The sequence below is a fragment of the Drosophila obscura genome, unplaced genomic scaffold, assembly GCF_018151105.1.
Source record: "Drosophila obscura isolate BZ-5 IFL unplaced genomic scaffold, ASM1815110v1 contig_37, whole genome shotgun sequence".
NCBI classification, from domain to species: Eukaryota; Metazoa; Arthropoda; class Insecta; order Diptera; family Drosophilidae; genus Drosophila; species Drosophila obscura.
In genome coordinates, this window is record NW_024542825.1 from 40599 (window position 1) to 51279 (window position 10681).

General features: G+C 44.4%; 2 protein-coding genes across 3 annotated transcripts; one reads left to right on the forward strand and one right to left on the reverse strand.

The window, feature by feature from the left end:
* Positions 1-216: 216 nt before the first annotated feature.
* Positions 217-4016, forward strand: LOC111080088. Of its 2 annotated transcripts, XM_041594801.1 has the most exons (9): positions 217-539; positions 600-801; positions 859-985; positions 1048-1498; positions 1571-1735; positions 1803-2663; positions 2721-2847; positions 2909-3016; positions 3091-4016. In XM_041594801.1, exons 2-9 carry the CDS (start codon positions 633-635, stop codon positions 3642-3644), a joined length of 2562 nt encoding a protein of 853 aa, XP_041450735.1. In that variant the 5' UTR covers positions 217-539; positions 600-632; the 3' UTR covers positions 3645-4016. The 2 variants fall into 2 exon arrangements, with proteins under 2 accessions (XP_041450735.1, XP_022231230.2); XM_022375538.2 differs by having other exon boundaries at positions 217-801.
* A 3278-nt stretch (positions 4017-7294) lies between these two features.
* LOC111080661 (basic helix-loop-helix transcription factor amos) lies at positions 7295-7948 on the reverse strand. The gene has a single exon (XM_022376407.2). It carries the CDS (start codon positions 7946-7948, stop codon positions 7295-7297), a length of 654 nt encoding a protein of 217 aa, XP_022232099.2.
* Between the last annotated feature and the right edge of the window lie 2733 nt (positions 7949-10681).

Genomic DNA, 10681 nt, shown 5'->3' on the forward strand with positions numbered 1-10681 from the left:
AATAAAACGCCGATATCTTCCGCTTATCGCACTAAACTACCGATATTTTTATGTGCAGCGATAGATAGATAAATAGGTCGGTATATCTGATATAACAACATGCAAAACAGAAAAATCGTGTTTAATACCCTGAAATATCCTGAATACGCAAAGAAATAGGAAAATATAGCAGCCAGTCGAAAAAAACTATCCAAAATTATATATCGATACATTGACGTATCGACATATGTACCATCCCTGGCAAAGATAGCTCGATTTTTATGTTGCTTTTCCAACAAATTTGTTTGAATTTTAGCCAATAAAACGTGTAATTAGTAACCAACACAAGCAACACTCGGTGGAAAAATGTTCGGGGGCAATGCAGTGATTAGCGTTTGAACGCAAACGGGCGGTGAAAAAGCGTGGGCGAGGAAAATTGTGTAGTGAAAAAAAAGTGCGCGTGTGGAGTGAAGAATACAACGCTGAAAAGTAGCCGCTGCGCTGCGCCTGCTGCCTGCCTGTGGACAGACTCGACCCGACCCCCTCGAGAACGAAACGTTGTAAACAATTGTATTTGCGTGATTTGCCACCACCATCATCCCCCGTATATCGTGTTACAGTGTAATGTGCGCTGAGTGCTGAGAACAAGTAATATGGCCCAAATGAGCAGCAACGAACCCTTTGACGATGAGCTCTTTGAGACGCGACTGGAGGCGCTGAAGGACACACAGGAGGGTATACAGCAGATGTCGAACTGGTGCCTGCAGCACCGCACCAACCACAAGAAGATCATCCAGTCATGGCTGAATGTATTCAAGAGAGGTAAGAGAGCCGGGTCATGCAAGTAATCCCAGAGCTAATCTGTTCCTCATCCTTTAGTGCGTGTGGACCATCGATTGGTGCTGTTCTATCTGGCCAACGATGTCATACAGTATAGCAAGCGGAAGCGATACGAATTCGTGGAATGCTGGGCCACAGCCCTACAAAGAGCCACCACCATGGTGCGGTAAGTAAACAGAAAGGACTGCCAAAAGTCACAAGATACTGAATACCCTCCTCTACGGACAGTGATGAACGCGTCAAGGATAAGATTTTACGCATATTCAAGATCTGGGAGCAGCGTGAAATCTACAATGAGGAATATCTGAGCGATCTGAGTGGTCTGCTTAATATCACGCCGCCAAAGAAATCGCAAGTCGATGCCAGCGACGAGTTCCAGAATGCCACGCTCATTGCCCAGGTGCGCGAGTGCGTGGAACTGGCGGAGGCCACCGACAAGAGCATGAAGAAGCTACCAAAGCCGCCGCATCTGGAGATCGAGACCATCAAGCAGCAGCTCAAGGACAAGAGCCATTCGGGCGATATTGAAAAGGAAGTGGAACGCTGCGTGGCCTTCATAAATGCCTACAACAAGAATTTGCAAAACGAAATCAAGAGCCGCAAGGCGGTGCTGACCAGCGTCGAGGCGGCCAAAAAGTTCTACGAGCATCAAGGCAGGGAGGTTAAGGTGGTGTCCAGTGTAAGTCTCTTGGAACAGTGCTAACCCATATCCGATCTCGCTCTCTAAGCTGTGGCTCTTCTTTTTTTTTAGGCCTATAAAAGTTTTGGCACACGCATAAAGATTGTGAAAAGGAAGCTGGATGAGACCATACCCACGCTGCTAAGTCCCATACCCTCGCCGGACATCAATGCACCATCGCCCGAGCGTGATGCAGATCTCCAGCTGCCCGACGAGACAACTCCGCCATTGGGATTGGTAAGGAAACCCCAAAGAAACTTCCAGCAGATCGGGTAATGCATTAGTTTCTTCTTCGGCTTTGCAGAATATGTTCAGCGGCGGATTGAATGGCTTCTCTAGCTATTTGGACAGCGGCAAGCTCCCTTTCGACATCAATGACTTCAAGCGGGACTCGAAGGATCTGGGTAGCGCCATTGAGGTGATTGGCTCGCGTTCGGATGATGAGGCCTATGCGCCGAGTGCCAATTTCTACAAGCCCGAGCCCATCTCCAGCTACAGCAGCAACAACAGCAGCAGCGGTGGCGGTGGCAACAACAGCTCCATACCTGGCTTGGGCGGCGGTGGAGGAGGAGGTGGCAACGGCGCTGCTGGCGGGGAATACAATCCCAATCAATCGCAGTTTGACAGTCCATTGGCAGCGCCTCCGATTTTCGGTTCGAACAACCAGGAACAGTATGTGCCCCCGCTGCCCTCGCATCATGGCTATGGCGGCAATGGTGGCGGTGGTCAGGATGCACAATATACGCCCGCTCCCATGCCTCCACCACCGTTGCCGCCGTCCCTTGGATCGGCTGGCGGCGGCGGTGGCGGTAGTGGAGATGACTTCAACAACACCTGGAACATGAGCATGTCGTGGACGCCGCTGGACACCAGTCTGAACAGCAGTGGGGCCAGCTCCTCCGCCTATAATCCGCAGTCCACGCCGCACTCTCCGCCACATTTTGAGCGCAAGGCCAGCGTCGCACCGCCAGAGTACAGCGAGCATCTGCACAATAATGCCGCAGCGCTGGGCGCCGAGGATGTGGATCATCGCACGCTCCAGCTGCCGCCGGCCTTCAATTTCGGTGCCAAGCTGGGTCTCAGCCAGGACAAGACACGCCAGCTGGTGGACATAGATCATAGGAATCTGATATCCCTCACCGGTTCCCCCGGTGGTGCAGATAAGGTACACGAATCCTCTTGCCAGTCAAAGAATATCCCGTCATAGTTTTCATATTTGTAGGATTTTGGTGGTGGCGGGGATGTGGACTATCGCATTGTGCCGGGCTCGGCAGATGAGGGCATCATGGCCCCCCCTGGCAATAACTATGCCAAGACCAAGACCAGCTCTCCCCACAAATCCAATGCGAGTAAGTAGCGATAATCTCTTTTGAAATTTCCTTTCCATATTGCAACTTGTTCTTCTTTCAGGCTCCTCATCGGAATCAGATCGTTTGGATGGCGGCACGCGCTATGATCCTGCTGATATGGTCATAGACATGGACATGTCGGACGATGATATCGATGAGTCGCTGCGAGGTAGTCGGGTTTTCTTCGATTTTATATTTTTAAGACATTTGCTGAACTTTTTCCCTATTTCCTGCCCCATTTAGAGCCCAAGGAGGATCTGGAGGAGGCTGAAGCGGATGCCAATGGCGGTTTGACGCCCTCGCGTCCTGTGCTGTTGGAAACGCCCACGGATTTCATGAATCCCTGGGAGTCGAACAACAGTTTTCTGGGCCAGCCCATGCAAGATATGTCCGGGGAGCAGGAGCAACAGCAGCATTCACCGCTCGGCCCGCAGCAACAACAGCAACAGCAGCAGCAGCAGCCATGGAATCAAATGCCTCAAATGCACATAGGAGCGGGTGCACCGCCGCCGCCGCAACCGCCGTATGGACCGCCCTTTCCCTATCAGCGTTTCGGACCGCCCATGAACAGTCCTGACAACATGCAGCAGCGTGGCCGTGGACGAGGTCGGGGCTGGTCGAACCAGGGACCGTATCCGAGGCCACCGTATCAGCGGCCGCCTGGACCCTACGATGGGGGACCCGGACCAGGGCCCAGGCCGTTCTATGCACGCGGCGGCGGCGGGCCTGGAGGCGGTGGTGGCATCGGTGGTCAGATGCGTGGACGTGGGCGCATGCGTGGTAAAGCTTGGATGTAATTACGTTACGTACTCGTATTATAGAACTTCACAACACAAACAGACAACAGACAAAAGAAAGCACGTGCCGTCGCACTGTGTCGCCTTCGTTTTAGTTCGTAGTCCTCTCTCACTTATCTCAACGCGATTTAGTTAAACACCGACGTAAAATGTACAGAACAAACCTCCAAAGGCAACCAACCTGCATGGGAGGGCGGCCCAACAAAATGGCATCCAATATATATCGTGTGTCTATATACTATATATAGTATATGTATATCTTTTAAGACGCTTTAATCGGTTGAGAGGGTTGATCGATCGTTTACTAATTAATAAGACAATTATACAGATTTTAAATTATTGCAAAACCAACCAACCAACCTACCAACCAACCAACCAACCAACCAACCATATAAAAGTGTTTAAGAAACTGTGAAACAACATTTTAGTCTTAAGATCTAAGATTTCTTCCACGTCTCTTTGACCTATCGACATATTGAAAGCAATTTTAACATGCAATACTTGATAGATTTCGCGTTAAAACTTTAAATAAAATTGATATACGAGCTCCGTTGAGTGATTTAATTATGTGCAAAATATGTGGATTCCCTTCCCCCTCCTTCCATGCATCCATTCAGATTTATTCTGAACACTTTTCATTAGCCCACTTTTCCCGGGAGACTGTAAGACAAACACGTAAACCACATGCAAAGACTTTTAAGCCACATCTTTTACAATTAACCCCCTAAGTTTAGAGCGTTGCCTTAGCTACTATATATATATTTATATATGTATATGTATGTATATCATTTAGTTAAATGCGCCATTGCTTCTAGTTCTATATGCTAACGCCCCCACCCTACCGCCTAAGCACATTGTAAATAGCTGTATAATTAGTCCAAAAAAAGAAACACGGAATTCTTAGCTTTGGGTCAAAGCCGCAGTTGTGTATGCTCTTCACTGAATGTTTATCGTAATAATAATCATAAGTGGTCTATATGCATATATACATATATATATATATTTCACATTAATGTTTGATCATGAAAATCAACACACACAAAAAGAAAAGCTAAAAAAAAAATAATTAATTAATATCGTTAAAAGAAATTGCAATAAAGTTTGATTTCTTTACAAATAATATTCACTGGAAACGGTGCAAGCACAGGACCCATAAACGGACTACGGCAAACGCTTTGCAGGACATGACTTTACTTCAGAACCCATTTTTGACTGATCAGCTGTAGCAACGGATCAATGTTCGAGCGTCACTTTTAGCGCATTTCATATTTGGAATTTTTATTTGAACATTAATCCCAGAGGAAAATGTGCAAACAAAAATTTTTAGGACTCTACAAAGTTTTGAATTAAAGTATGAAAATATATTAAAGTATGCAATAAAACAGGGACATTTTTTTTAAGGACCTTCAATTTTTTATAGATGTTTTTTCGTTAGGTTTTTGATGTTAGAATTGACAAAAACGAACCAAAAATTAGTTTAAACATTCAAAAATGACTGAAACCTAATGGAAGATTACCTTAGATATTGAATGCTAGAAAAATCTTAAATTTGTTTACTTCTTTGAGTAGTATCTAATCTCTTTTGGACTGATACCCACTACTTGATTGCCTTCTGTCTGCTCAGAACATTGATTCGTGATCAACGATCATCAAATTTCGAATTTCCAACCAACTATTTCGTAATACCCACAAAGACTGAAACTAATTTATGTATATAGCGGACATTACATACGATGAACCTCAACTTAGACCCCAAAACAGGAATCTACATTCATTAAATGGTATTATTTATAGTCTTTAAGCAAGCACTCTGTGTACATAGGCTATAATTTTATTTTATTTGTATGGACTTTGTGTACATAAGCTCTGAAATTAATTTAAAAATCGAATAATTTGTTTATGTCAACAACATCAGTGAAGAGCATGCCATAGACATGTAGAAGAATTCCCTTTTGGACCTTAGCATTACGAACCTAGCCATAGTTTATCGTTAAGTAAATGTTGAGTATTTAGTTGTATAAATACAAAAAGTCAATGTGATATTCGAAAATTGAAATTGTATCTTTCTGTTCGGTTTCTTCATTTAGAGTTTGTTGCGCGGTGGCTTAGTGAGGGCAAGCACAAACAGTTCCCATAGCATTTACAAATGACTATGTTTAAATCAAAATTGGTGGGTGCTGCCAAAAGGATCTAAGGCAGCGCGTAAGGCCGTGTTTACCTGTTGACGAGTACGTTTGCGGCCCTTAATCACTTCTGTTTGGGAGGTGGAGAGCTCGAGTCGAGGTTCCCTCTCTCGATCTGCTGTCGTGTCGGAAGTCGGAACTCATTAATCGTGTGTGCCGGTAAGTGATGTTTTGACCTTTTCGTATGGTTGGTGGGTGTGGCACACTCCGCTACTAAGTCGTGCCGCCTAGCTCCCAAGGATAACTAGGATGGATCGGATACACTCCTTGAGACGGGTTGCCGCTGATGTGATGGAGGAAAGTGTGGCGAATGTAAACAAATGTTGCAGGAGCGATCGCCAAAGGATACACATGTACAAACCACATATGAATGCTGATGTGAATAAATTAATGATGACGGTTATTTCGGTATTTGGTTTTGCATTGGATTTTTGGTTTGTATTTTTTAAAACTAAAGCCAAACAAATTTATTTAATACATGCAATCATATTCCTTCCCCCCGTTCATCTGCTGCATCATCTGTAAGGTAAGATTCGATCTGAAGCTGGATCAAGAAAGATCTCTTATTGTAAACCGAATGTAATTTTATACTAAGAAGTGTTCTAACATTCGAAATATTTTTCAGATTTCTTGAATAATACAATCCCGATTTTATCCTATTTCCCCCACAGATTGATCAATGAATTTTTTATCATTATAAGTACTAACAAAAAACTACACAACTTTATTCATACATTTTACGATCAAACTAGTTTTTGGTTTCCACTTTACATTTATTTTTGAATTGAATTTCTCGTTGTATCCTGTTATATTTTAATTTATAATATCATGTTATTAAGTTAGTATTAAATCAACATGTTTTTAACTATTTTTTTTAATATTTTCTTATTCTTTTGATATTGGTTCGTATTTAGTGGTTGTTCTACCATTTAATTATCCTTTTAGTTGGCCACTGTGGTTTATTATTTAGCTGCTGTTGAAGAAATTCTTCTCTTGCAACGGCAACAGCATGTGAAGTATATTCCACCTTCCAGACTATACGATTGGTGGAGGACGATCGCGGAACAGGCACATCAAGGACAAGGAAAACTTGAAAGAAAACCGTGAATTTTGTGTTACAAATTTATTAAAGAAATCGTTTCTGTATTAAATAAATAAAAATAATTTTGAAAAATTTGTGTTTTTAATGTTTATTTTTATTATTCAGAATTCTTAGAAATCTTAGGATTTTTCCATATGGCCAAATTAACTTTAAAATATCCCGAGCATTCAAAATTCTAACTTGAAATTTGTTTTAATTTGTTTTAATTTTAAATTTGTAATTTCTATTAATTATGTATAACTAAAATAATAAACGATCATGTACAATGCCTAAAACTAACAGCCTTTATAAGTTTACACTAGGTTCGGAGTGTTGCTACAACACAGCATCCCACAGCATCCCATCCGTAGAGGGACTCCACATGCTCAATAGTCCCTGGAGAGCAGCGTAACCAGATCACCGATATATGCCTGTGCCATTTGCAGCGTCTCGTATTTGGAGAGCCGTCGATCGTGGCCCAGAGATGGCACCACATCGCGCAGCTTGTCGAAGGCATCATTCAGGCTGTTCATCCGGCGGCGTTCCCGGGCATTGGCCGCCAGGCGACGCTTCTTGAGGACAACTCCACTGCACACAGGAGACAAAGGTGCGGACGCTGACGCAGATGATGAGGAGGTGCTGGAGCATAATGATGAGATGGAGGTGGAGAGCTTGTCGTAGGGCTTGCTTCGGTGTTGCTGCTGCTTGGTCCAGTAATTGGAACTCCTCTGCGGGTATTTGCCCAAAGAATTCGCTTGATTCTGCTGCTGCTGCTGCTGTTGATGCTCCTCGGCCTGGGCGGAGAGCATGTGCTCTAGTCCCAGAACGGCAGGGGTGTCGTAGTACAGCTGCTCCATGGTGGAACTGTTGGTCTCATCCGAGTGGCTGTCGCCGCTGGCTGCACTGAGCTCCTGCTGGTACATGAACTGCTCCAACTGCTGGAAGGCATCCATGCCTTGAACGCCCAGCAGCTCATCCGAGTGGGAATGCGTTTCGCTGGGGAAGTAGAACTGCTCGATCAGATCGTTGTTGGTCAACATGTTGAGGGCCGAAGGATAACTGAACTGGAACAGGGCTGGTCATACGCCTTTATATAGCTGGGCAGAGGCAAGTCCGCTGCCCTTTTATGATTGGTTTAGGTGCAGGCAGGAGCCTCCCTGCTACCTGATTCGCTGTCTTGGCCTGATCTCCGCTTTTACCTGTGTGCTACCCTCAGAGCCCGTGCCCTAAATTGGCTTGCGGTCAAAACGTTTAATTGCCCATCGTCTGCCTTCGATCGGATCGCATCGGATCGCAACGCAACGCATCGCATCGGATCAGGTCTAGATGGACTTCTGTCGAGTGGCCTTTGCCGCTTTGTTTGACCTGTCATTTGGCTACCGTCCCGTAATCATACCTCTTTTGTGTGCTGAAATTGACTTCTTTTGCTGCCAAGGTCAAAATGCCAGCGCAAAACAGAGCTCGGAGGGAAAGCTCCCAATGTGGGAATTATTTCCATAATTTCTGCAACGAACGGTTCTGCCACTCCACTCCGCCCCATAAGCATCTCCCCAGCTCCATATCCCATTGCATGTCTGTGGTCTAGTAAGTGGATGCAGAACAATGAAAAAGAATTCCGATGTGCGGTTTGCAACTTTCGATTTTAGTCGATTTTACTTTACTTTACTTTACTTTATTATTGGGTCAAACGTAAAACGCTTTTCGGTGGCTGGGGCTTTCTCTGGGGCCTCCAGCTTAACTTTTTACACGAAAACAGTTTTGCGGGTAGGTGTCAAGGAAGGGAAGAGGGACGGAAGGAAGGAAGAAGTCTGTTCTGCAGAATGTGAAATTTATTTAAAATTTTTTAATATGGAACATCACATTGGGAGAAATTTTAAAACAGTATTTGACATCAAAAGTGCCTAGAGAGTTATTTTATTATACTCCCAAGGATCTGGAACAAAATCATTTTCAGTCGAGAAACTGTAGAGACAACAACATCTACATAACAAAATTTGTAAAAATTCCAAATTTTAGTTTCCAAATTTCAGACTAGCAACCAGATCTGAAACTAAGCCTTTTTTTTAATTTCTGAAATTATTTACCGAGATTTTTATTTATTTATTATGGGGCCGAATGCTAAAAATAAATTTTCAATGTTCACTGTTCACTGGGAAACGGCATAGAATGGCTTAAAACTAGCTATATTTATATTTTCCATAATATGTTGTGGGAATAATACTACTGTGGAGTACAGCAGATCTACCACAATCGGGATTAATAAGTAAATAGGAGGTAAGTCTTTCAGCTAACTTTAAAGTTCATTGCTAATTATTCGGTTTCAGGTAAATCCCAAAAAAATCATCTTCAAGTGGTTTCCGCTCCTTTTTCTGCACTTTCTTGATAATTACTAGGTTACCTGAATCCCCCCTGATCATCCACTGATTCCAATGAGAGCACCAGAGACATCAGACCAATTTCGCAGGTTCCAGCAGCAGCGATAGAGGCGCAGAACCCTTTTTTGGATCGATGGCAATGTATACCGGATCGGAAACTGTCGAGGGCTTTGAGGCGGCTCTCTGCAAATCCAACCATATCTAACATCATTCGGGGCATTGCATGCGCCATCACCTCGGGGGGCTCAACACAGCGGCTGCAGCTGACGGTAAGTTCTGGATCCCCCATGCTTCGGTGTAAGTCATCCATGGCTGACTGACTGCTTGGGCACATCGTTGGTGGATCCAGAACAAGCATCTCAGTCGCGAATATCTCGGCCGACTTGCACATCTTCATCAGTCATCAGATCTTTGGCATCCGTTGCCTTATCCGAAACATTTGTAGTAAACGCATAATAAATAAATAAATTCATTTTGTATTTAGTACCTGCCACTAAATAGTTTCCCTAGTATTTACATATATTTATGTGCACTCGTAGCACATCCATTTACTTCGCTTCGCTCTACTTTGCTGCCACACAGCAATCAGTCCTCGGGTCAGTCCGGCTCAAGCCCACTTTCAAGTGGCCGCAACGAAAGGTTAATTAACTCAGAGCCCACAGCTCCGAGGATGCACTCCACCCACTCCACTCAGAAGAGGAAAATCAATTCAAACAGTTCGCTGAATTTCTATAGAAAACGGCCAAAACAATTGGGAAAACACACTGGCAGAGGAGAAGCGCCAGGCATGGCTAAAATGTACAAATGATTGGCCAGTGCACCAGAACCAGAACCAGAACCAGAGCAGATATTTCACACAAATTGTCAAGAACAATGCGGAGGGTTGGGGCATCCCACAATATGCCGACAAAAAGCAACCCTGACGTTTGATCTTGAAGCGGTGAGCCACTGAGCCACTGACCATGATGATGATGATGATCGCTGATGGATCTGATCGATTGACTTTGTCAAGAGTGCCACGCGACCGCAGCTTAGTAGCAGATCCCGGCTCAAGCATTATGCTGCAATATTCGGTAGAAAGGTTCGCGGATAGCCTAAAGATCGTCAACGCCCATGAGGTACCGAAACACCAAAAATCCCTGGCCTGGCATTTCCTATTAGCATTTTGCGTGATCTACCTGAGGAGAGGCTCTCTCTCTCTCTCTGTCTTTCTCCCTGCTTCAGGAGGCTGTCAAAATAGCAACAATAGGTAGCAGTGGATGGTGGGCGGTTCTGGTTGAAAGTGGGAAGAAAACCTCTCTCTCTCTCTCTCTCTTCACATCTCAAAGTCTATTCTTAGGCCAACAATAGGTCACCTGATGATAATCCTCTGTTGTCCGTCTGTTGGTTGCGTGTTGG